At 53.3% G+C, this 25,200-nt stretch overlaps 9 protein-coding genes across 9 annotated transcripts; 6 read left to right on the forward strand and 3 right to left on the reverse strand.

The window, feature by feature from the left end:
• Nucleotides 1-240: 240 nt before the first annotated feature.
• On the reverse strand, nucleotides 241-1,458 carry CTAM01_07999 (tannase and feruloyl esterase; the record flags this gene model as incomplete). Its single annotated transcript, XM_060524020.1, has 1 exon — nucleotides 241-1,458. One exon carries the CDS (start codon nucleotides 1,456-1,458, stop codon nucleotides 241-243), a length of 1,218 nt encoding a protein of 405 aa, XP_060381186.1.
• Nucleotides 1,459-2,272: 814 nt separating this feature from the next.
• On the reverse strand, nucleotides 2,273-2,734 carry CTAM01_08000 (uncharacterized protein; the record flags this gene model as incomplete). The annotated part of the gene is made up of 1 exon (XM_060524021.1): nucleotides 2,273-2,734. The coding sequence occupies one exon, from the start codon at nucleotides 2,732-2,734 to the stop codon at nucleotides 2,273-2,275; it is 462 nt and encodes a 153-aa protein (XP_060381187.1).
• Nucleotides 2,735-3,743: 1,009 nt separating this feature from the next.
• On the reverse strand, nucleotides 3,744-10,147 carry CTAM01_08001 (ankyrin; the record flags this gene model as incomplete). The annotated part of the gene is made up of 8 exons (XM_060524022.1): nucleotides 3,744-6,033; nucleotides 6,299-8,714; nucleotides 8,787-8,897; nucleotides 8,955-9,234; nucleotides 9,295-9,612; nucleotides 9,671-9,724; nucleotides 9,786-10,017; nucleotides 10,071-10,147. 8 exons carry the CDS (start codon nucleotides 10,145-10,147, stop codon nucleotides 3,744-3,746), a joined length of 5,778 nt encoding a protein of 1,925 aa, XP_060381188.1.
• A 1,244-nt stretch (nucleotides 10,148-11,391) lies between these two features.
• Nucleotides 11,392-12,741, forward strand: CTAM01_08002 (XPG domain-containing protein; the record flags this gene model as incomplete). Its single annotated transcript, XM_060524023.1, has 4 exons — nucleotides 11,392-11,490; nucleotides 11,540-11,547; nucleotides 11,599-12,160; nucleotides 12,223-12,741. The coding sequence occupies 4 exons, from the start codon at nucleotides 11,392-11,394 to the stop codon at nucleotides 12,739-12,741; spliced, it is 1,188 nt and encodes a 395-aa protein (XP_060381189.1).
• Nucleotides 12,742-14,768: 2,027 nt separating this feature from the next.
• On the forward strand, nucleotides 14,769-16,059 carry CTAM01_08003 (acyl-CoA dehydrogenase domain-containing protein; the record flags this gene model as incomplete). The annotated part of the gene is made up of 3 exons (XM_060524024.1): nucleotides 14,769-14,883; nucleotides 14,975-15,252; nucleotides 15,313-16,059. The coding sequence occupies 3 exons, from the start codon at nucleotides 14,769-14,771 to the stop codon at nucleotides 16,057-16,059; spliced, it is 1,140 nt and encodes a 379-aa protein (XP_060381190.1).
• Nucleotides 16,060-16,109: 50 nt separating this feature from the next.
• Nucleotides 16,110-16,598, forward strand: CTAM01_08004 (acyl-CoA dehydrogenase domain-containing protein; the record flags this gene model as incomplete). Its single annotated transcript, XM_060524025.1, has 1 exon — nucleotides 16,110-16,598. The coding sequence occupies one exon, from the start codon at nucleotides 16,110-16,112 to the stop codon at nucleotides 16,596-16,598; it is 489 nt and encodes a 162-aa protein (XP_060381191.1).
• A 1,942-nt stretch (nucleotides 16,599-18,540) lies between these two features.
• CTAM01_08005 (uncharacterized protein) lies at nucleotides 18,541-20,067 on the forward strand (the record flags this gene model as incomplete). Its single annotated transcript, XM_060524026.1, has 1 exon — nucleotides 18,541-20,067. The coding sequence occupies one exon, from the start codon at nucleotides 18,541-18,543 to the stop codon at nucleotides 20,065-20,067; it is 1,527 nt and encodes a 508-aa protein (XP_060381192.1).
• Nucleotides 20,068-21,319: 1,252 nt separating this feature from the next.
• Nucleotides 21,320-21,743, forward strand: CTAM01_08006 (stress responsive A/B Barrel domain-containing protein; the record flags this gene model as incomplete). Its single annotated transcript, XM_060524027.1, has 2 exons — nucleotides 21,320-21,385; nucleotides 21,477-21,743. The coding sequence occupies 2 exons, from the start codon at nucleotides 21,320-21,322 to the stop codon at nucleotides 21,741-21,743; spliced, it is 333 nt and encodes a 110-aa protein (XP_060381193.1).
• A 1,200-nt stretch (nucleotides 21,744-22,943) lies between these two features.
• CTAM01_08007 (uncharacterized protein) lies at nucleotides 22,944-24,148 on the forward strand (the record flags this gene model as incomplete). The annotated part of the gene is made up of 2 exons (XM_060524028.1): nucleotides 22,944-23,020; nucleotides 23,080-24,148. 2 exons carry the CDS (start codon nucleotides 22,944-22,946, stop codon nucleotides 24,146-24,148), a joined length of 1,146 nt encoding a protein of 381 aa, XP_060381194.1.
• Nucleotides 24,149-25,200: the final 1,052 nt, after the last annotated feature.

Here is a 25,200-nt window from a genome sequence, read left to right on the forward strand (position 1 = left end):
CGATCCCAATACGAAGTTCGCGAACATCAGGGATATCCATCGGGCTCAAATCGAAGCGGGTGAAAAGGAGGTTATCACGGCTGAATCCAGCGACTCTGAATGCCCTAGTGAGGCTGGCAGCTGTATTGTAGTGGGTGTGGTTGAGGATCAATAGTTAATAGTAATGAGGAGGTTGGGTTGTGATCCCATCGTTTTTGTGGTGCCAGAAACAGGGGGGTGCCAGGAAGTGGGTATGTTGACTTACCTCTCAGAGTTGTCACTGCTGATCGCATTGTCTTGCATACCGTGGTAATGCAGGATTCTGACTCCACGGTCCTTGGCAGCGGATAAGTCTCCTTCCCACGTCGACACCTTCCACGGGTCTTGCTTAGAAGCAACAGCGTAATCCTGCGGGGTCATTGTAGAAAGGTTCCAGTTTGTATCGTTGTATACAACATAGCGCCACCAGTCCAGGGGGTACTGATGGGGCTGGCCGTTGAGAAGTCGCGCAGTCGCGTTAGAACCTGGCTGTAGTCTGGGGAAGATGTACTGCCCATCCAATCCGTAGACTGGAGAGAAGACGGCCCGCACAGTAGCGGCTTGCTCTCCGCTCAGACAGCTATCAGAAGAGCCGTTGGCGCAAATGAGTCCTTCAGGTCGGTATTGGCACAAGCTCGGGTCTTCGAGGATGCCGTCTTCAAGACCGTCTAATCCGTCACACTGCTTCAGTATATCGGCATACACCAGCTCCCACTCCGCGGGAGAGAGGAACCGCGAAGTCTCATTGGTCCCCGTCTTGAGGAAAAGTTGGCCAGTCCAGTACATGAGTGCAATCAGATCGAAAGCTGGAGCACCGGCAACGATACCGTCGTAGTCTTCCGGAAAGCTCTGGGCCTCCTTAAACCCCTGTCTACCGCCTGTGGAGCAGCCCAGGTAGTATGACTTGGTGTGCTCTTTGCCGTAGTATTGCTGAACAATCTCTTTGCCCAACTGAGCTTCAAGATGCACGGCGCGGTAGACGTAATCCTCAATCACTCCGGGGTTGTTGAGGAACGGGGCACCAGACGTTCCGTCGTGGCCGTTGTTGGTGCCAATTGTGGCAAATTGGTGTGTGGCCCCGTAGTTGAGGTCGCCGTATTTAATGCATCCATTCATACCGCCGTTGCCAGTGCCCAAGAAACGCCCACTCCATTCTGATGGAAGCCAAGCCTCAAGGGAGATATTGCTTGTCGGACCGGTAGTAGTGACAAAGACTACCCGACAGATATCAACGCTGGAAATTTGGAAGGGGATGGCGCACGACGGGTGGTTATCAGGGAGCGAAATGTTCGTCCCTGCTGTGATGAATGCTGTCTCATGGATTGTCGTATTGGGAAGACTAAGACGGCTCGCTAACGATGCGCAGTCCTCGGGAGTGACAGCTCGGGCTGACCCAACCGCCAACAGGAGTTGAAACACTGAAGAGCGAGAACCTCTCATGATTACGATTACTGATCCAACAATGTCTACACTTGGCACATAGAGGGTAACTCCAAGGGTTATTTATTGCCATCTACTTCGTATGCCTCAAAGAGTGCTACTCACTCATAACGCTCTGCGTAACTACCGTGAACTGCTACCGCGCTTATCCGCAGTCCTCAAGGGAATCCGCTCTCGGGCTTGTAGCCAGTCTCCTGGGTCCAAATCCCCGCAGACGGATAAAGGTCGGTTGGCAGTCACGGCTTTGTAGTCTCTGCAGAACCGCTAGATTGACGTACGATGGGGACAACGGAGCAATAGAGTCGATCACCTGCCGTACCAGGCTAAGGATAGTCTGGGGTAGCTGGGCAGCTGGTGGGGAAGAGTTGCTTCTTCAGAGGGGCTGTTGCCGCTTGTTCGAATTAGAGACGCGGGGTAACCAGCCTTTTCCCTGCAAAACGACAGCCGTATTCTTGCCTTCTAGTCAGTATGTCGGCGTAATCGACCGGTTACTGACTCTTTCCGGTGATCAAATGCCCCTTACTACAGATTTCATGATGTCTTGCGTGCTCCGGTAAGCCTCGGGCAGTGTGAACCTCTCAACCCTGTCCCGCTCTGCTGTCGATTCCACGGAAGACTTACGGACCCCCGTCCGCAGACTAAAGTTGAGTACGATCGTGCCGACACAAACACTTTGGGAATCAAGCACCCCGAGTTGCTTTTCGGCAACCCAGCACTGACCGTGACTTTGCACCTGTTGAAGACTTGCTTAACAATTGCCTATCGATAGCAGCGTCGAGAAAATGTTTGAGCCTAGCTTGTGTTGCTATTCTGTTCAGTTCAACATTCCAATCCGCCTTGTTCCCCGTTCCTTGCAAGACCTCTTCAAACTTCTCCTCGTGCCTTGCCAGGTAGATCCCTCCAGCTTCCTCTTCGAGTTCCCAATTTTCCTTTGAGAATCTACATCACCGTCATCTTCAGAGGAAGCAGACTCGTCGTCACCCTTATAATCACCATCTCTGCAGTCATCATCAGTCGGGTAATCAGTGTGGTAGTCCGCCTCGTCAGCATTGGTGTTCCCCTCGGTAGCATTCACCAAGAACTCCACTTTCCTCCAAGGCGTTTCCGGAGCTGTGCAATTCTGACACCTGAAGTCCGGCTGGTTCTCTCTCAGATATGTTTTATCGCAAGCAGGTCGCGGAACCCGCGCGTTGACGTATTTGCATTTCGTGAGCTTGCGGTCGAAAGTGAAGCCGCAGCTGGAGCATTCGTTGTCGTACCAAACGAAATGACACATGATGGGTGACTAGAACGATGCGTTCAGGTAGTCGGGAGATGCTCTGAAACGTCCTGGCTGATTGGTAATGGAACTGAGTCTTGAAACTGAATTTTGGGACTTGTTGCTGGCTACTGCAAGGTGGTGTGTAGAGAATTGGTAAACGAAGCATCAAGTGCGACCACTCGCATATAAACTCCTTGACCTGTTCTCCTTACTGGGAAATTACACTGAATCGCATCCATTTGTTTCACTCAAGGTGAATGACGAGCTCCATTCAAGGTCGGTGGCTTAGATTCTTTGACGTGATTATGCCTTCTTTCATCCCAAAGGAGCCTAACAGTTCGCTAGAGCCTAACTCCCATTCACTCTCCTCATCGGGGAGAAAGCCACCAACTGCGCCGGTATAAATAGCATCTCTTTGTTCAACCTTCGACCGCCTCGGACCTTTGATCATCAAGCAGAGTTTCAAAGACTAAGACAACAACAATTAATTGCTTCGCACCTCTCAGTCCTGAGAATCCGAGGGTGTAAAGAACCTCAACGAATACAACGGCTCTCTCAAAAAAACTTTCCTAGAAGATATATATCTAACTACTAATTTAGCTAGAGAGAAGAATACGCTTCCAGCCAAAGGTTCATCTGTAACCAACAACCATGTGTCGCCAATTCCAGCACAACCTCCTCTGCACCAACTGCGGCCTCGCCTACAGAACCATCCTTGGCGAATTCCAGCAATGCCGATGGTATCACCGTCATCGCTGTGAAACGACGACGATTAGTGCCGGTCCCATAAGAACTGGCCTATGCCATCTTTGTATGCCTCTGGTACGTCAAAGGCATTATCCTCGATGTCAAGATGTTTGCTGCTCTGGGCGCGAAAGGAGACGTGGGCTGAGGTAGATAAAGTATCTTGCTATACAAGGGGAATAAAAACCTGAACTCTCAATGTCGTGTTTTCATCAGTCATAATTCCGTTTCAATCTCGTGAGTCGTCGACAACAGACCGACAAACACTCCACGCATCCTTTCATCTTCTTTTTCTCCCCAACATTTCCTCGGCGCTACAGGAATATTCATCAATCACAACACCCGAATCATCATCATCATAAACCTCTCGTTGCGGGTACAACCACCCAACGTCACTGAGAATCTGCTCCAGCCTCGTCGCCTGCTCGTCTTTATACGCCACTCTTCTGCCTGACTCAAGCAAGTAATTCAGCTCGTCCCGCAACCTGTAGGGCGACGTCTCGATATCCCAAACCCATTCTTCAAAGTCTCGCCTCGGTTCTGTGAACAATGGCTCCCAAGGCTGTATCCGCTTGTAGACCGCAGGGGCTAGCGGCAGGTAAGGACTCCAAGCCCGACGTCGGAATTCCAGGTACCCGAAAGCATGGAGTACAGCGAGCGAAAGAGTTGTGTCTTCCGAGCCTGGATCGACTTGGAAATGCGAGATGAGAGCTTCCTCTACTGGGCGAGGACAATCTGCGACGATGAAATCGTTCTCCAACAGGTCCATGATCTGATTAACTGGCTCAGAGTTGAGGTCAATAATGCTGCGGTCTTTGATGACGGGGACATCAACCAACTCGTGCTGTCTCCTCGCCTCGTCGACGCACTTCATGCCAACCCTGAGACCACAAAGCCGGCAAAACGAAACTTGTTCCTGCTCGTCTTCGTCGCAGAGATCGCAGTTGGCCATGCAGAACACCGTCTCGAGGCACTTTCCGTCCTCTCTTGTGACCCATACATCGACTATCAAAGCCTGGAACAAACGAATGGCTTCCTCGTCATATTCCCGTCTCTCGAGGAGAATGATGGCGATGTCTCGCATGAGATGCTTATGCTGGGCAAATGTCCGAGTTTCGACGGCTGTCAGTTCCGCGATGTAGCGCTTCAAGTAAACGTCAATGACTTTTATCGCCTCGCTGCTCAGACCCTTGTGCGGCATATCGATCGCCATGTCCAGAGGCGTATGCATATCGCTGTCCTTAACATTAAGCATCCGTTGAAAATGGTCGACGCCAGTCTCGGCTTTCAACTTCTCGCACGCAGAGTACACTAGCGTGGCCATTTCGGAAGCTTGTTGATGGTGATATGATCCGTCAATATGCAGCACATTGTCGCCGTAATAGTCAACGTTCTCGATAAAGGACGCTAGCTGAGGATGTTCGAGCAGCACCTCAACCACCTTGACACACTCGTACAAGGAGGCGACCCGCAGCGCCGACCTCCATGTAGTGGAAGTGTCTCCGGGCCACTTCTGCCCCTTTGCCGGATCCGCGCCCTTGTCGAGCAAAAGCCGGACAGTCGGGATATCTCCGGCCCTGCAAGCCTCTCCGAGTACCGTGAAGCCGGTTGAGCTGACGACATCATCAATGCCGAGGCCATGCTGAAGCAACAGATCAATGATCTTGTAAGCCGCGCCGTTGTCCTCGGAAACTGTGCTACAGACACATGATGCTCCCATTGAGCATCGTGCTGTGATGTCGGCGCCTTTTTCTAGAAGAAACTGGACCAGTTGGAGGTTTCCATCTTCGCAGGCTACCATAAGCGGAGTTTTGCCGTCGTAAGAGGGGAGTTCCAGTGCCTCTGGCGACATTTTGTAGAGCAATTGCGCAATTTCTAGCCTTCCTGATTCGCAGGCTAACCAAAGCGGTGTTTCCTGCCAATGGCATGAGGCCAGGTTGGATTGAGCACCCGCATCGAGGAGACATCGCAGAATCTCAATGTGTCCGTCTCTGGCAGCGATATGGAGAGGCGTCTCGTAGACTAGTCCTTCTTCGCACTGGTAGGTCACCAGGGCTGGCTCGTGTTCGATAAGAACTTTGGCAGTCTCAATGTTGTTTTCTTCCACAGCCCGATGGAGGGGAGTGGTGAAGCACCCGGGGATGTAGGACAAGAAACGTTTCGTGTCAGCACCGTGGGCGAGAAGCAACCGCGTGACCTCCGGCTTCATATCGCTCGCCTCGATGAGGATATGCTGGAAGTCTGGGTTGTCCGGGACGTAATTGATGCTTGGTGGCAAAGGGTTCTCGAGTAAAACTTTGATCATACCCATAGCAATGTCTTCGTCGTCAAGCATGGCGGCGTCGAGGGGGCCTGGCATTCCGTAGGCCTCCTCTAGGGTCGGGTCCGCCCCGTGCCGCAGGAGGAGTTCTACCATGTTTTGGTCCTTGTAGTCTACAGCCACCATTAACGGGGACTTGGCGTACTTCTTCGACTTCCAATTCAACGTGTTGATGGGCGATTGATAGGCGAGGAGCAGCTCGACTATGTCGGTGTTGCCCGTGCTGATATCAACCTCGCTTTCCTCCACACTAGAATTTCCCCAGTTAGCTTGCTGTTGGAGGAATGATATAGGTTTAACAAGAAAGCAATGTGCGAGCCATCGAGAGGGATCAGAAACCAACGTGCCTTTCTTTGTTTTTTGTCGTCCTCGCCATTTCAACCGCTATCAAAAGGGGCGTCTCATCAAGCGATGCAGGGTGACGACGTGGACTTGCCCCTGCTTCCAATAGTAGCTCTACCGCCTTGAAGTTATCGTCAACGATGGCAAAGCTTAGCGCAGTCCGACGGATAAACTTCTTTCGATCGCCTGAAATACCGTTGGAGAGAAGCTCTAGGTCGACATCAGGTCGTCTCAGAAGATGCGGTAGCCAATCGTTGCACAGCGGGCCTGTCAACAGATGAATCGCAGCGTATCCCATGCCATCTAGCTGATTGATATCTTCAACACTATCCAAGAGGACCATGAAGATGTCGAAGTTTTGTTCGGTGATGGCAGCTGTTAAGGGTAACTGAAGGTTCGGCCACGGGAAATGCAAGCTCAGATCGACACCGTAGTCGATCAAGAGTCTGGCAACCTCATTGTGATGTTGCATGATTGCTTCGCGGAGGGGATGCATGATTGGCGTGTGTATGCTTAACATGTCAGGCCTGGCTCCCGCTCGGAGGAGCAGCTCGACCATGGCAGCATCTCCTACACTGCAAGGGTTGACTAAGGGCGTTTCGCCCCATTTATCCGAGATATTTGGATCAGCCCCGGCATCAAGGAGTGATGTGACCAATCGTGCCATCAGGTCTTCATCGCGCGTTCTCAGATGCGTGCATAATATCATCAAAGCGGTTCCGCCCCTCAAGGAGCCTCGCTCGTTGACGTCTTTGGTCCGCTTCAGGAAGTATTCGACCATGTCGGGTTGTCCCTCTGATGAGCCTGCTGCATGCATCAGAGGAGTATGGCCGAAGAAGTTGTGTACCGAGAAACAAGAGTCGGGCCTCCAATGTTCAATGAGCCTGGCAATTACTGGGGTTTGTTTACGCTCGTACAAGTACCGCCATGTCTGCCTGAGAAGCTCACTCTTCCAAGAATACGCCTCTCCCCTCCCTGCCCACTGAATTTCGTGGGTCAGATGACCAATATTAGCATCAATGAATGTGAACACGGGAGAGACGAAGGTGTCATCTATCACCCTCCGATGATGTGTAAATTCAATGTTCCAGGAGTAATACGCTGACCAAGTTCTGTAGTTCGCAGAGCTGACGAAGTCGCCCAGCAGAGGGAGCAGTCTGGCCACTTTGTCGCCCGCACGACGGAGATGTTCTCTCCAGTTGTTTGCCGCATATGAATAGAACGGGTGACGCGCTGAGATGTTGGGAGGCATGATCGATTTGAAGCTTCCGAAGTCAGATCCGGAGAGGTACTTTATACACAGGAATGCCATGTTTGCGTGCTGCTCTTTCTCGATGAGGTAGTAACGTCTGACATGGTAAATCAGAGAAGGATGACTGATTCTGAAGTCCCCTTCATCCAAAGAATGAATGATTCTGGGGCACCGTTGTCTCAAGAAGTTGGGGAGGTCGAGGAATCTCAGGTTGGGGTCTCCGTGAAGACAGGCGATTGCATCGCATATTTCGGCTCTGGTGGGGATACTAAGATAGCCGAGTACGATTTGCACAGCTGACAGAGCATATTTCCCATCTTCGTCGATGGTCTGGAACAATGGTAGGAGATCTCTGTCGTAATATTTTCCCAGGCTAGAAGGGCACGGAAGCACCCTCCCACTGAAGGAATACCCCTCGCCATCTTGGACCGTACTCATTGCGTCTTCGATGGAGTACTTTGCGAACCAAAAGAACGAATCCGACTTGTTCTTGATCCAAGATCGAATTCCTTCTGGCGGCCCATTCAGATCCCGAAGCGTAGACAGGATGTCCAACTCTCTATCCACGTAAGTGCCGATATCTTTGCGAATTGCAGAATCAGTCATCAGAATCCTAGCGGAGTTAGGTATGCAGGAGTTCAGACTCAGAATCTCGCAAGCGCTATACGTGAACAAGAACTTGAACCTGACAGTTTCGCGCGGATATCCTTGGCCTGGAAGAGACGGGCCGGCAGCTGGGGATGAGCGAGCCACCGGGTGGTCGAGGAGACTTCCCACAAGGCAGAGAAATTCCCGGGCATAGGTAACATCACAGTCATCCAGACCATCCACGATGAGGAAAACAGCCGTCGTCTTTGGCGGGCCCGTACTGTATTGCATCTGGCTCATGATGTCGCGTAAGATGTCAAACAGCGCCGGCAGCTTGAAGTGGCTTTTCAGCTCCTGCCATCGATAGTAAGGCGCTATAGACTCAGACCAGACTGGCCGTAGTTGAAGAAGCGATCGGACGAAATACTGGGCAATCGGTGGCTTCTTGTTCCCAACAGTGCTGACGTTGCAAAAGAACGAGAGCACTATATTATTATCTGGGGGAGATCGAGGCCGATCCCAGGACAGGTAGTTGGCGATGGACTTGGCCAAGTAAGTTTTACCGCATCCCGTGGCGCCCTGGACAAAAAGACCTGCGGTCTTATTGGACTTGACCCAACTTTTGAAGAAGTCGTGGGACTGTATCCAGGTACAAGTATCTGGTGTCGGATGTATATCGTGTCCGAGATGATACTCGTCCCATTGGCCGAGTTTGTTAACAAGGATATCTCGGTGCCTTTTTTTGTCGGCTAAATATAGATTAGATCACAGATTCCACGTCGACAGAACATTTTGTTGTGATGAGAAGAGGTCGTGCTTACCAGCTTCTTTCTTCTTGGCCCACAAACTGAATGCCTCGTTGGCCTGATCTCGCGGTGGTGGACCCATGGGGATCCCACTCCGTGGTGGCGGCGGCAGAGACACTGGGGGTCCTATGAGATAACCTTCAGTTTCTCTTTACTCAACTGATTCTCATATGCCATCTTTACCTGGCGGGCCCGGCGGGCCTGGAGGCCCAGGAGGACCAGGAGGTGGTGAAGGTGGCGGGGGATTAGCTGTCGTGGGTGCCAAAGGGGGTGGCGGCGCGAAGAACACTCGTTTGTTGGTTGAAGACGATAGCTTTGTCATCATATCGCCAACCTGATCTGCCAATAGGCTGTATATCTTATCTGAAGGGGATGGGAACTGCGTTAACTGAAAGTGATGGCAAGCTACCGGCAAGTTCTGGCCCTGTGTTGGATCCATATCGGCCCGTCGTTTGGGCACAAGCTAGTCCACTGATGAGCTCCTGGTCCGCAAGTGCCGTGGAAAAGAAGAAGGCTCCCTCACCAAAGTCTTGTAGGTTGTACCATCTGCAGACGTGATTTCAATTCGACGCATGGCAATGAAGTTGAGAATTGTCAAGTCTAATGGGGCCTGTGTGAGAAAGGTCTTGTTGACTTCTCGAACAGCTTCCGCAAATTGTCTGACATCGTCAACGGACGGTCTTGTGGAGTGCTTGAGCAGAGTCGCTGCCACTGTTGATTTGACAGCTTCCAGGACTCCCTCGGAGTCTGTTGCATGGTGAACTGTATCGAGAAAGACGACGCCGACAGTGGACCCTTTGATAGCGAAGTATTCTACATAGTTGGACGATAGCTCAATTGCCTGCAGTCGATTGGTGTTAAGCTATAAAGTCTATTGAAGACAGCAGCTGACAACGTACCTTTTTGACAATGATCCCTCCAAGCCCATGGGCAATAAAAACAGTAGAGCCGCCCTGGGAACACGTTTATCAGTTCCATACGTCCAATTGAGAGTTGTTGATGGGTTTTACTAACAGGATATTTGCCGTAGTTGGATATCATCGATATCAAGAGCTCGTCGGCATGGAGCGCGATGCTTGCAGACGTCATGTTTGCCGCCGGGTCCGAGTTGTATCCATAGGTCCAAACCCGGACTGAATCCTTGAAGCTCCCGAGAAAGTCGGGGTCTGAGATCCAGGTTTTGCCAGATTCATCATGGTGCCAGCTTGACTTGGGGGACCCGCCCAAGTCATGGACACATATGAGACTGCAGTATGTAAGCTTGATTGAGACTCTTTAGAGGGTTCTACGAATTCTCACTTCACGAGAGGTCTCCATCCTGGCGGCACATGATTCATGTGGATTGGGTAAACAACGTCGAGGCTAGGGATGATCATGGCGAAGGCACAGTGGGTGACGAGCCACGGGTGGCACGATCGCGATATTTCCTCGCCTCCTCAGTGTCCCCGGCAGCTGGTTACGGGTGAGGTTGACGCGCTGATTTCGTTGAGAACTGTCGATTGCTACATAGACGCATGGCAGTAAGTATCACACCGCCCACATCAGGCTGCAACACTTAAGATGAGGCCATGATGATGACCACAGGCCGTGATCCCTAGGCGGCAACCTCATGTGAGGAGATGTTGCTGTTAGGGCTGAGCGATTGGACGTGACGCTAGCGGGCTGCAGGTGTAGCGGGGGTGAATTCGCTTCTGGCCCCCAACTTGGATCAGGCTTCCTAATGGCTGACATGCATTGCCAGCGCAGCCTCTGCTGACAATTTCATCGTGTGCGGCTGAGGCCTGTTTGTCCGACTCTAGGGTTGTTGTGAGAGGCTCTTGTCAGCCGATTTAAATGGCTGAGAGGTCAAGGTGTTCCATTTGGTGTCACTGCCGGGTTTGTTGCAATACGTCCCATTGTTTGGCTTTGCCGGGCTGTCATTGATATGTCTGCATTGATTCTTGTTCGGGATTCGAGACTGAATTGTACGCTTGCGCATAATTTTATAGCTATTTCTGACAGAACAGAAATTAGCGAATAAGCAACGACACCTTTTTCGAGACCCGATTTATGAGAGGCAATCAACTCCTGGAGCAGATCAGTCAAGCATGCTCATTATGTGACCCTGCCTTAATCCGACTTACAGGAAACGTAGGATCAGAAGAACAAGTTCCGAGGACAGTGGAACAAGCCCGTGGAATTCAATCTTTGCAAAGCAGGATGGAGCTTTGAGACGAGGTTGATAGACTGTGCTATCCGACTCAGGGACCGCCGGACCGGGATGTTGGAGGAGGTGGAAATGACGGGAATACCTTCAAGACCGCCAGTCGAGACCAGCTGGCAGCACTGTCAATCAATTAAACGCGTAGTGGGGCTGCGCGAAGGAAGGCGCGTCATGACCTCAGCGAAGAAAGTGCAGGCGCGTCAACGCCGTGCTCGACCCTTCCTTTCCCGCCAGCCCCCCGGTCGTCATCCCCCACCAATTCTCTACTGCTGCCTTTGCTGCATTCTTTCTTCAACCTCTACGCAACGGACAAGTCACTACCTCTGTGCTGTCGCTCGGAACGCTCCTCAATCCTACAACTGATCAAACAAATCTCCTCGTCATATTAATCAAAGTGCCCATCGGAAGTTCGGCGAAATGGGTATCAAGCATCTCTTCCAGATCATCAAGGAGGAGGCTCCCGATGCGATCAAGGAGGGAGAGATCAAGGCGCACTTTGGTCGCAAAGTTGCCATTGTAAGTCCAGCCCAATCACCAAATCATTTTAACGCCCACTAACTGAGAGCAGGATGCGTAGGCTCGCCGTCCAAACCCTATAGCTCACGCTTGCTAACGAAATCTCAGGTCCATGAGCATTTACTCCTTCCTCATCGCCGTTCGATCCGATGGCCAACAGCTCATGAACGAGAGCGGAGAGACAACATCACATCTCATGGGTCTTTTCTACCGTACACTCCGAATGGTCGACAACGGAATCAAGCCCCTATATGTCTTCGATGGTGCCCCGCCTAAGCTCAAGTCTGGCGAGCTCGCCAAGCGATTCCAGAGAAAGCAGGAGGCTACCGAGGGCCTTGAGGAGGCCAAGGAGACTGGTACCGCTGAGGAGGTTGAGAAGTTCTCCCGGAGAACAGTGCGGGTGACTCGCGAGCACAATGAGGACTGCCGGAAGCTTCTGAAGCTCATGGGCATCCCCTTCATCATTGCGCCCACTGAGGCTGAGGCTCAGTGTGCTGTCCTTGCTCGTGCAGGCAAGGTATACGCCGCCGCCAGTGAGGATATGGACACTCTCACTTTTGATACCCCGATCCTACTCCGTCACTTGACGTTCAGCGAGCAGCGCAAGGAGCCCATTCAGGAGGTTCACATTGAGAAGGTGCTGGAAGGTCTTGGCATGGAGCGGAAGCAGGTATGTCTCTCCCGAATAATGATTGACAAGGGTGAGCGCGTCGTAACTTATTATACGAACAGTTTGTCGACTTGTGTATCCTCCTCGGCTGCGATTACCTTGACCCCATCCCGAAGGTCGGTCCTTCGACAGCTCTCAAGTTGATCCGCGAGCACGGTGACCTGGAGACACTAGTCGAGGCTTTCAAGAATGACCCGAAGCAAAAATACGTCATTCCGGACGACTGGCCGTACCAAGATGCCCGAGAGCTGTTCCTCAACCCCGATGTCCGAAAGGCGGACGACCCGCTTTGCGACTTCAAGTGGGAGAAGCCCGATATGGAGGGACTGGTGCAGTACCTTGTCACGGAGAAGGGCTTCTCTGAGGACCGTGTGCGCTCAGCAGGCGCCCGCTTGGAGAAGAACTTGAAGAGCAACCAGCAAGTCCGCCTCGATGGTTTCTTCAAGGTGATTCCCAAGACAGAGGAGGAGAAGGCTGCGCACAAGCGGAAGCTGGATGCCAAGAACGATGAAAAGAAGAAGAAGCAGAAGTTGGAGAAGAAGGAGAAGGCTGCTGCCAAGTCTAAGCCTCGTGGGGCCTAGATGGACGTAGTGGTCGCTGGTTGGATAAGGTTGGCTAGGTTGCTGCGTGTGGTCTTCCCTTTGAGGATGATTGTCTATCAAAGAAAGGGCGGGACGGAACGGTGCCTTTTACGGATTGATTTAGTGTGGGATTCGGCGTTTGGGGGTCAAAAAGGAGACCCGTTGCTCTTGGGAGGCAATGTGGATTTAATGTCTTGGTAGGGATTGCCCCAAAATGAGGATCAATCTCCATAGCTTGACACCTTTCAAATATAGATTATCTGACAATAACCTGGAAACTCGTCTACAGGCAGAAAGGCATCCGTACAGACAGCCAGCCTCCCCTATGACAATGGTGGGACTGCGCAGACTAACCCACGTGCTAATGAGGTAGAAGACTACTTCGTAGCATGCCGAAGACTAGCCATGGGTCGGTAATTTTGTCCCACGGGGTAATCTACTAATCTAGTAATTACCAACACCGTCCAGGTTCTCCGCGTTCTGCTCGTCGGTGTAGGACGTGGGTTGTCGGGAGATCATGTGCCTGACTCGAAGCGCATTGGATGCAAAGTGAATGCGTATCTTGGATGCTCACCTCTCCGTCTCTATGTACATGCAAAGTCAGGACCACGGGCAGCAAAGCGGCAGCAGAGAGGACCCACCTCACATGACCATCGACGGAATTCCCATTGGCCAGTCACCTTTGCAAAAGATGCCGAGGTTGATCCACACCTCGCGAACCGGAAACGGGCCACCCCTCGATGACATCAGCCAAAGAAGAAGGAGGTGCGACGCCCGAAACAGAAATCGGGAATCACATGTTGCGCAAAGGGAGAGTCGCACCAAGACACACGGCTGCAGTTGAGCACCAGTCGCATTCTTGTAAACTTTTTGATCCAGGCCAGAGGGGTCTTTCACACGCCAGGCGACAAAAAACAAAAGACAATGGACGGCGCGCAAACTTGGGACTGGGGAGAGGCTGCACGAGACCACATGACACGGATTAGCGCACCTAAATGTCGCCAATGGGGACTAGTGCGACGGCTCCCCAAGCTCACTCTGGAGTCTGTTTCCCGTTCGCCATCCTGCGAACCAATCCAATGGCACTTGATTGTGGTTGATTTCGGCCATGGCCAGTCGTGTCCGCCGTAATTTCAGTGACTGATGCTACCCGCGGCCTTAGTATCCTTACTTACTCCGTACTGCAGATTTCCCCACACAAAGGGCCCGTCCCCGAATTTCCGCATGTTTTTGTTTCTGGCTTGATGTGTAGTGTACCAGTATCTCTGCCTGCGACCTCGAGAGGTGTGGGGGAACTTGGAGAATCTTCAGGCCAACAAACACAGATGGATGGTGGCATTGAATGGCCTCGCGAGCCTGGAAGCTGCACACAAAACACAATGTGCCGGTAATCGATTGCATTGCTATCCAGGTAGACTCGTTGCAATGCCTCGGCGCAAAGGTACTTACTTGCATGTCCCGTCGTGCTGCACTGAGGCTGCGGCTGTGTCCGCACACGCATCCCCTGGGTCAAACGTGCAAGGTGACGAGAGCCCGTCGAAAGAGGTAGGTACCTTTGCTGGCCATCTGCACCCCAGCTTCACCCCGAGGCGGGAAGGGGTACTTTCCCCAGCCAACCTGGATGTACTCCGTACCTAAACCCTCCTGGGTAAGCAGGTCCAATGGAAGGTAACCCTCTCCCAGAAACCAAAGGGCAGGTGCCTCTCCCATTTTACCTTGGGCTTACCTTCCCGCGTCCGCAAGCATGTGATTGTCTGGCCTGCGCTTGAGCTGCTGGCCCATTTGCCGACCTTGGCCGTCGCGACTCGTTTCTTTGACACCATTTCCCCAGACACATCCTCTTCCGGCAAGACCTCTTTAAACATTGTTGTCCCCCTCGTCCTTCTTCGTCTTTCTCTCCCCTGGTTCATCTCTCCTGTCATCCCACAGTCCACAGTCAAACAGCGAATACCCATCCGACGAGAGTCTGCCGTAGATAGCACCCACATACTCCACAGCATCGTGCGACAGAGTAATCACCGGTCACAATGTCCAAGACCTTCACCACTGGCGACGTTGCGTCGCACAACAAGCCTGACGACTTGTTCATTATCGTCGACGGCGATGTCTACGACCTCACAAAGTTCCAGGATGACCACCCAGGTATGTTCAGTTCTGCCATTCTCTCTGCCTCTGCTCCAGCCTCTGCTTTCCAAAATGACCCCACGTATGCCTCTTTGACTGACCTCCTCAGGTGGTAAGAAGATCCTCCAGCGCGTTGCCGGAAAGGACGCCTCCAAGCAGTTCTGGAAGTACCACAATGAAGGCATCCTGAAGAAGTACAAGGCCAAGTTGCACGTCGGCTCCCTCGACTCCAAGCCTAAGCCCGTCGAAGCGGCGCCTGCTGCCGCCGCTCCCGTGCCCAAGAAGGCCGCCCCCAAGAAGGTCGTTGCCAGCAGCACCGAAGAGTCCGAGCCAATGGATCCCTTTGGCGACTTGGTTCCCTACGCCGACCCCAACTGGTACCAGGCTGTAAGTTCAATTGCCAAGTATCCTCTGGTGCTTAGCATCCACTGACATGTGTGCCTACAGTACCACACTCCCTACTACAACGAGACACACGCTGCCCTCCGCACCGAGATCCGTGAATGGGTCGAGACAAATGTCGAGCCCTTCGTTGGTGAGTGGGATGAGAAGAAGGAGGTCGATCCCGCCATCTACAAGCAGATGGGTGAGCGCGGTTACCTTGCTGGTCTGCTCGGTGTCCACTACCCTACGCAGTACACCAACAACACCGTTGCGTCGGTGGCTCCTGAGGACTGGGATCTCTTCCATGAGATGCTTTTGACCGACGAGCTGTCTCGTGCAGCATCAGGTGGCTTTGTCTGGAACGTCATTGGTGGTTTCGGCATTGGCTGCCCACCCCTGGTCAAGTTTGGTCAGAAGGCTCTCGTTGACCGTATCCTGCCCGGCATCCTCAACGGTGACAAGCGCATCTGCTTGGCCATTACCGAACCCGATGCCGGCTCTGACGTTGCCAACTTGACTTGCGAGGCTAAGCTTAGCGAGGATGGAAAGCATTTCATCGTCAACGGCGAGAAGAAGTGGATTACTAACGGTATCTGGTGCGACTATTTCACTACCGCCGTCCGCACGGGTGGCGAAGGCATGAACGGTGTCAGCTTGCTGCTTATCGAGAGAGGACCAGGTGTCACGACAAGACGGATGGACTGCCAGGGTGTCTGGTCCAGTGGTACCACCTACATCACCTTTGAGGATGTCAAGGTACCTGTTGAGAACTTGCTCGGCAAGAAGAACCAGGGCTTCAGAGGCATGTAATCGTTCCCCCAAATTTGCCCCGTATCCCTTACTAACATACTCCAGTCATCATGACCAACTTCAACCACGAGCGTATCGGTATCATCATCCAGTGCCTGCGCTTCTCTCGTGTGTGCTACGAGGAGTCCGTCAAGTACGCCAACAAGCGTCGTACGTTTGGCAAGAAGCTCTACGAGCATCCCGTCATTCGTCTCAAGCTTGCGCATATGGCCCGCCAGATTGAGGCCTCGTACGCATGGCTCGAGAACCTCATCTTCCAGTGCCAAAAGATGGGTGAGACCGAGGCCATGCTCAAGCTTGGTGGTGCCATCGCCGGCCTCAAGGCCCAGAGCACCGTCACTTTTGAGTTCTGTGCTCGTGAGGCGTCGCAGATCTTTGGTGGTCTGTCGTACTCTCGCGGTGGCCAGGGCGGCAAGGTTGAGAGACTGTACCGCGACGTCCGCGCATACGCCATTCCCGGTGGTAGTGAGGAGATTATGCTCGACCTGAGCATCCGGCAAAGCATGCGTGTGCACAAGGCACTTGGCATGAAGTTGTGAGCGGCAACGCCGGGGAGAGCAGTGGATGATTAAGAAAGACTATTACGTCATGTATGAATAGATTAGGTTGGATATCTTTTCATTTGTCGGGGCGTTTTGCATGGAGGCAGAGCTCAGTCCAGGAATCTAGATGAATACATGGCTCACATTTATTACTTCATACTTTTTATGCTTTTCGTCTTGGCAGTCTCCCCGCTGACCCAAAGATCCGTCTGTTCCACTTATTCGCTAACTATGGGATACGACGCAGGACAGCGTTCAAGCCAGACGTAGCTTCACACTTCGGTCAGTTCTCAGATCTCTACCTCGGCAATTGCCAGGGGTTGGAACCCATCGTACCACACTCTCCATGACATTTCAGCCGGCAGCACACAAACTCACAATCCGAGATCTTCATCCTCAATCGGCCACATTCCAGCAACACAAGCTGATGTCTCAGGAACTTCGTTTACGGTTTACCAGTCGACACGACCGATCACAGCGCAAGCCACTACCCTCTCAGCCGGGTCCAACTGGCTTTCCCCCTTGACTCCGGCGCTCCGCCACAAGACTCAATGACACGCTCTGTGGCTTCTCTCAACATCGCGCAACCAACTCATATCCCGTTCCCACCCACCCACACGTGGGGAGATGGGGGGTGCCGTAGATCATGAGAGTGGATGCGGCGTCAAAGGACCGAAAGCGCGTTTATCTCAGTACGGCCAAGCTCCGGAAGAACTTTTACGATTTTCATCGACAATCTGCCGTTTGCGGCCATGAAGCAGATATTTCCTCCTCGTATTCACTCAACAGACGAAAGATTTTGCATGGTTTGAGTTCGGGGCCAATGAGGTTTTGAGGGCAATAAGTCTGATTGATGTGAATTTTCTAACTAGATTTTCTTACTAGGTCTTTAAGCTTGTAGTTCATGATGGACACGAAGGAATCCACCAGAATTTCCTCCGGGATACCATGAGCGGCAGTTGATGACTGAACAATCCATCTCCTTCCCCATGGACAATCGCCCCGGGACCAGGCTGGAATGCTGAGTCCACCGGACTTCGGGAACCGGCTGTCTCACGGCGAGACAGTGGCGATGACGTTCTCATAGGGCTTGGACGTGAGCAAGGCTGTCTTCGGCGCCGAAGAGACATGATCCGGGCCGTACGGATACGCTGGCTTGTCCCTCTCGTTGCCCTGGATTGCAGTCGCCTTCCGTTTCCCCTCGCCAGTCTTGTCTCACTCTGAATCGCCTCGCGCAGAGTCGCAGCGATCACCAACATTCCTCACGCCTGAAGATATCCACCAGATCCATCGCGCAATGTCTCACTCTGAACAACTACCTCACCAAACCCACCGCACTTGCCTCTGATCTATCCGGATCCGACGAAATGCTCTTCTCCCCTGGTTCCGTACCTCGCCCGGCGCAACTCTCTTCCCTGGACCACTCGCGTGTAAGCCATGCTCGCTTACAGGTTCATCCCAAAAATACCTCTTCTTCTTACCACATCCGTCCAACTGCCAGTCCCAACTGCCCACTATGGCGTACGCTAAAACGGTCCGAACTGGCAGAGTGCACGAGGAGCTCGCAACATCTTTTGCCGCATGCAGCCATATTCGAGATCTCTGAATTTTCACGATGCTCTTGGCCAAAGATTATCCACTTTGGATGGAGCTCACGAACTGTTCCTGCATGGTCCCACCTACGTTCTCGGTAATGTTCTCAGGAGGATGGGCAGACTTACACCACACGATCAACGGCTATATCAAGTCTCCTTGAACCCAGCCGATATCAGTCCTTTCTTCTTATCCTCATCACAGCAAACACATCTTCAACACCCCCCTTCTCTCTGAGCTTCTGCTTCAACATTCGCTTTCGTCTTTCGTTTTCTCTAGCTCAAGATCAAGAGTCTAGTCAAACAGAACCAACCACCACTCTCGCTTACATCTACAAACCATCAAGATGGTTTCTCCCGCCATTATCCGCCTCGCCGCGGGTGCCGCCCTCTTGGCCGGTGTCAACGGCCAGTCGACCACCTCGACCACCGTCGTCGCTCCGACTACGACCGTGACGCCCAGCACCACCGTCACCGTGGCTAACCCCACGACCACGGTCACCGGCGGCGGCACCACCACCACTCTGACCTCCTCCGCTAGCTCTAGCAGCACGGCTTCCACCGGCACCTCCATCGCGACCAGCGTCGGCAGCTCTACCGTCACGGTTATTGCTCCCACGAGCACCTCGGTCACCACGGATTCTACTCTCAGCAGCGGCGCCAGCACCGTCCCGAGCACCACCGAGACCTCGACTTCTACCGACTCGACGTCCTCGGACCCCGGCGTCCCCACCACGTCGACCACCACCACCGACGTGGTGACCTCTACCATCCTCACGACCTCGGCCCTCAACACCACCGACCCCGGCGTTCTTCCTACCCTTACCAGTTCTACCGTGACCCTTCCCAATAATAGCACCACCGTCATCCCCGTCCCGGTTGATCCCACCGTCACTGCTCCTCCCGTGTTCCCCAACGGGACCGCCCCTATCACCATCCCTCCCCCGGTGACAACCACCACCTGCAACTTCAACGGCACTTGCAATGTCATCACCCTGCCCCCTTGCGTGACGATCACCTCCTGCTACAACGGCTACTGCAAGCCCGTCACCACAATCACCTACCCCCTTCCCCCTGTCGTCACTCCCCCGACAGTGACGACCATCACTCGCTGCAACTTCAACGGCACCTGCTCGACCTACACGCGCCCAGTCTACGTTCCCGCCACGAGCACCCAGGCACCCTTCTACACTGATTGCTCGACCCTTACAAAGACGTACACTACCTGCAACAACGCCGTCTGCAGCACCGTCACCACGACTACTACTTCGTCCTTCACCCGCCAGGGAACCCCTACTCCTACTGGCCCTGGTGGCTCGACTTTGGTCACGAAGCCCTCGAACCCGGCCTCGCCTCCTGTCAACCCGCCTACGAACCCCAGCAACCCTCCTACCAACCCGTCGAACCCTCCCAGCAACCCGTCAAACCCTCCCGCCAACCCTTCCAGCCCGCCTAGCAACCCTCCTAGCAACCCTCCTAGCAACCCTCCTTCCAACCCGCCCAGCAACCCTCCTTCCAACCCTCCTAGCAACCCTCCTAGCAACCCTCCTAGCAACCCTCCTTCAAACCCTCCTTCCAACCCTCCTTCGAACCCCCCTGCCAGCCCTCCTTCCAACCCCCCTGCCAGCCCTCCCGCGCAGCCTCCCGCGAACCCCCCTGCCTCCAACCCTCCCTCCAACCCCACCAACCCTCCCGCCGGCAGCTCTCCCGCGACCACTCCAGCCGTCCCCACCACCGTCAGCGGCACCCGCCCCGGCACCACGTCTCCCACCGCCGTGGTGACGGCCGGCGAGCCCGCTCTGATGGCTGTCAGTGTGATGCCGCTTATGAGCGTTCTTGGTGCGGTTGCTATTGGTATGCTTGTGTTCTTGTAATCTGGATCCTGCAGTGGTTTAGGGATACCATGATCGAGCATAAGTTTGGTGGCACAGGCTTAACAGCAAAAGCTTGATGTGAGAAGGATTTTTCCTTTGTATTGAATGCTCTCGTATGATGAGCTGGAATAGATTTGGTGATAAAATTGGCGAGGAAGACCATGGATGATGGTTCTGTAATGAGGAAGAGAGGGGAGGAGATGGGGAAGAGATAGAATAATGAAAATTATTACTTCAAAATGTTTTTGATCAAGGGTCCCGATAGCTCGAGCCATTTCTTCGTATAACAGTTAACTTAAGTTCCTCTCGTGTACGTGAACTATTGTACGCATCTCAACGTTTAATATCCATTAAAGGCACAGCATTGTCACTGATTTGAAAGACCGCGAACGATAGTCGATACTCTGTTCGGGGTCGTATTCATTGATTCTTTCAAGACTGGCCTGGTCGAATCTTTAGTCCCTCTCGATGGTTTCTAGTTTTTATGAATGAACATCGATGAGAGGGAAGTGTTGGTGGTCACCGCATTGCACGTGTCCGGTCGTATTCAGCGATGAATCGATTGATACTTGGAACACATGGGTATCGAAAACGATGTGATAATATCAAAAGCACCGATCCACAACAGTTGTCCACAAGATACATATATCATTGGTGGCAACCCGTGTCAGGCACTCAATCGAAGGATGACTGTAGAGACTGAAACAAGATCAAAGAGTCATTTGAGAAACGTTTCCAAGAGGCTGACGGCACCGATGACAAAACCAAGGCCATGCTAGAGACAATGCTTTTCTCATGAGCAAATGGCGAAACCCATCTTCCTAAGGCCCGGCTGGAGATTAGCGCAGCCACACGTGACTCTGCATTCACACGATATACTAGGCATCTTAGAGCGTGAGCCCGAAGACAAGATAGACCTGGGAGAGTACATCGCCAGTACACAGCACCTTAATACCCCTTACACGGTGCATTTATGCATGCCTCTCAATTAGGCGTGGATGTTGGTCAACTGAGGACCAGCCGGGTGGTTGTGGTTCGCATGTATGATTGGCCGAAGGTCACCCCGCATCAAGACGGGACGATGACGGATGAGATGGCGATGCCCCGCCGTTCCGCACTCCGCCCGCGTTGAACAAGAGGCGGGGTGAGGACGTCCGGAAGGGAAGCCAAAACAACTGATCAACAACCCAAGGTCCGCTCGAATCTACTTTATCTAAACTTCATCCTTCATGCCCCACTCTTGATATTCAAAATGACCGTCATCCACGTTGTCCAGTTCCAGTTCAAGGAGCTCATTCCAGCAGAGGAGGTCAAGACGGTATGTTTGGCCACAACCCTGCGGGCCTGGTGTCAGGGAGCTTACGTAGTAATAGCTTGACAGGAGAAGCACAGGCTAACGCTAAACACAGATGTGCGATTCCATGTTGGCGCTCAAGGAGAATTGTATCCACCCGACGTCTAGCAAGTCGTACATCAAGTCTCTGGTCGGCGGCCTCGATTGTAGCCCCGAGGGTCTGCAGGACGGCATCACGCACATTTTTGTGGCCGAGTTCGAGAGCGTTGAGGACCGCGATTATTACCTTCACAAGGACCCTGCGCACCAGGCGTTTATGAAGCAGGTTGGGTCGGCTATTATCAAGGCGAGGGTGACTGATTTTAAGCCGGGTGTTTGTTGAGATGCCGTAACTCAGAGGATGGGCAGTATCTTGTCTCAAACCCTGGAATCCAGCTCGTATGTACGAATACTGTACACGTGAACTGCACAGGAGACTATCGCATGGAATGAAATGCCATCATTGTACATGGGTTAGGCAAATGGGAAATGAACATCATACAGAACGAACCCACGCAACGGGAAGGAGATGCAGGGACGTGGAGGAGAAGCATTCAGGGTCTCTTATTCACAAAAAGATACATGCACTTCGTACCTTTTTCCCAGCCTGAGGGGTCCAAGGTAGGTGGGGTCCAATCGCGACAGAAGTCTTATAAACCAATCAAAGCTCGTAGAACGTGTCTTCTCCCGGTGATGTAAGCGGGGCACTCAAGGTACCGGGGTCTACGTCATTGGTAGCGCAGGCAGGTCCAGGGAGGAAGGGACATTGCCCAGTGCTCTTGCCTTGCCCTGAGGTGCTCTGCCCACCCGACGCTCCGTCACCGTCCCCGTTCCTGCCCATCGTTGGTCCCCCCGCCTGCTGCGTGCTCTTCCCCTCCCCCGCCTTGCTCCTGCTCTTTCTGCTCCTGCTGTTCCTTCTGCGTGTCTGCCTCCCACTGTCTACCTATTGTACGTACCTTGAGTAGCTTCTAAGGAAGGTACCCACCCACGCCCAGCGCTTGCCTTGCTTTCCCACCTCATTCGGTACGAACAGCCCAAGTACCTTGACTTTGGGGCGCTTCACTTTCATGACTTCAGGGGACCAACCTCAGTGTCTCCCTGTCACGCCTGCCTGACGCGAACGTCCAACATCCAGTCACTTGGCTTTCTTCACCCAACTTGGAACTCTGCACATTCCGGCCACACCTCGTCACCCTTTCTTCTTCACACGACGACAAGAAGCGCACATGCGAATTGCTCCCTTTGCGATACCCATTCGACTCTGTGCTAGATACCACCATTCCACCTCCACTGTCTGGCTCTGGAGGTAACGCCCACCTACACACCCGACGACGATACCCGATAGTTTCCGCCGTTTAACTATCGTCTACCACGAAGCGCCTCCAAACCATCTCTGCCCGAAGAGCATCTACTACTTACGAGCAACCGATTACGAGCACATCTCGGTCCGAATATCGACACATATAACGTCGACGGCTTCCGCTATCGACCTCATCGACACCCTTTCGCTTCATCCCAGACACCAACGTCAAATCTAGCAGCCATGGCGCAAGCACCGCGTCCTACCTTCATCAACCTCCCTCCTCCCACCTCCAACCCGGATACTCCATCTGAGATGCCGTACGCTGTCTCGCCTCCTCTCTCCCACTTGATTCCCAAGCTAATATCTCCCCACACAGCGGCACCCCCACGAGCGCCACGACCTCCCTTTCTGCCCTCTCTACCACCGCTATCAAAGATGGTCACCGAGGCCACTTTCCCCAGGGTCCCGCCGGTGTCCGCGGCCACGCTCACCACCCCTCTACAACGAGCCTCGAGGCCGAGCGCGCCGACAGAATCTCCCGCCTCGCCGGTCTAGAGCGAGTCTCGACTCTGCGCGCCCCGCCGCACCAGCAGAATGCCGGTTCCTCAATCTCTCCTCAGACGACCCCCACCTCCACCGGCTTCCCTGCCAACTACCCGCCCAACACTCACCTCACACCCGCATACTTTGATGCCCATGGCCAACCCACCGCTGTTACTAAGATGAGCACTGTCGGTACCGCCAGCGCGACTGAGAGCTATGTCGGTGACGACAACGAGACTCGCACCGCACCTGGCGAGCAGGATGAGGACATGTTCAGCATGGATACCAACTACCGCGAGGCCGACTCGGTTACCAGTATGGGCGCCGAGCCTGAACGCATGGACGAGGACCAGACGGCTGGGTCCACCGGAGGCTACGACGACCGCATGAGCGACGATGGATCCGCCAGCCTTGTTGGTTTCGGCGAGGGCGCCAACAGCACCGTGTCTGGTCCCATTTACCAGCGTCGCCCCATTCCTGGAGTCGCTGGCCAGGCCGGTATCTGGGGTCTGGAGCGAAGTGCCTCTGGTCTGAGTGACGGCTTGCCGACGCAGCGGGCCCGCGACGTCACAATGGGCGGTGATACTCCCACCAGCGCGGCCGCAATGCAGGAAAGACGGGATGCGAGGATGATGGATGGTACGACCAATGATGGTGCCGGTGTACCTAGCGACGAAATGTACGTCGACACCACCAACAAGCCACCTGTCCCTGCTTCCCAGCTCCCCCAGCAATCTTCTCAAGCTAACTCCGCCACGACGCCAACAGCTCGTGATACCGCAGAGCGTCTTCTTAGGGAGCGACTTGATGGGGGCGAGGCACGCGTAGGTAACAACGCGCTTGGTAGCCCTCAGGGTGGCGGCGACAAGCTCGGCAAGTTCTACTTTGAGGAGCGGAAATGAGGCACCCCGGTTTCCTTTCTTATTTGATCAAATAGGCGAAGACAGAGGTACGCGGATGATTATATACGGTTCATGACGTTGGGAAATAACTTTGGGAAGAAAACTGGCGGGCTAAAGACTCCGCCAGCATGATTTGGACGGGATTGTTGCTGGGATTGCAATTGATTTGGCTGGATTATGAATGGCCTAGGTTCGACTAAGACAATGCGAGCTACTGATTATGACTTGTCGCGTTTGGTCTTGCAGTGACTGGAGTATCAAGACTCAAGGTACTATATGATTAGGGCAGTTCTTCAACAGCAGGATCACTGGATCACCGGCGTGGGGCATGTCACTCGGCCCCGGCCGTCCGACTCCGTGGCGCACGGCACCCTAGGTGCGGGAAAGCTGTCGGAGACGGTGTGAGACCCCGCACCCAGTGTGTGTCGGGGAGATCCTGCGGGAGACTGGAGGACGAGTGGGGGAAAGCCCGGGACAGATCAACAAGACGATGGGTAGAATACGTCTGCTTCTTATTGAGACGGTGGCCCCGCGGTCGATCGCGCGTGGCGTCTACGGACAGATGTTCGGACGAAGGGAGGTTTAGGGGATGCGGTCTTGCTCTTCAGGATCCTCTTTTTGTGTGGAGATTGAACTCTAATGCTCAAGGGAGCTCCGTAGTCATATAGAGATGGGTTCTAGCTTGTAAGTTGTGGGATTCTGAGAACTTGGGTTCGATAATATAAGGTAAGCAGCGCATATCATTTGGATAGCCGGTGCCTTTTTACTTCCGTTGCCTTTCGGGAGTTTTTTGTCTTTGCGTTTCCACGTTGTACGACTGTGCTGTATTCAACGAGTCTCAAGAGCTCACCTCGGAGAGCGTTGTCTGTTTGAAGTTCAAGTCTGCTTCTGTTGCATGCTGTTCTACGCCGCATAATTTTATCTTACTACTACTTGATTGAAACCTGAGCAGCTGGCCTAATATTGATACCTGTGTACCTTAGGCAGTATAGGAAAGCAACTGCATAGAGGTAGTAAAGTCGGCACCTCGCTTCTACTCCTCGTATTCCGCA

Source organism: Colletotrichum tamarilloi (assembly GCF_030869305.1).
Source record: "Colletotrichum tamarilloi strain Tom-12 chromosome Unknown Scaffold_27.1, whole genome shotgun sequence".
NCBI classification, from domain to species: domain Eukaryota; kingdom Fungi; phylum Ascomycota; class Sordariomycetes; order Glomerellales; family Glomerellaceae; genus Colletotrichum; species Colletotrichum tamarilloi.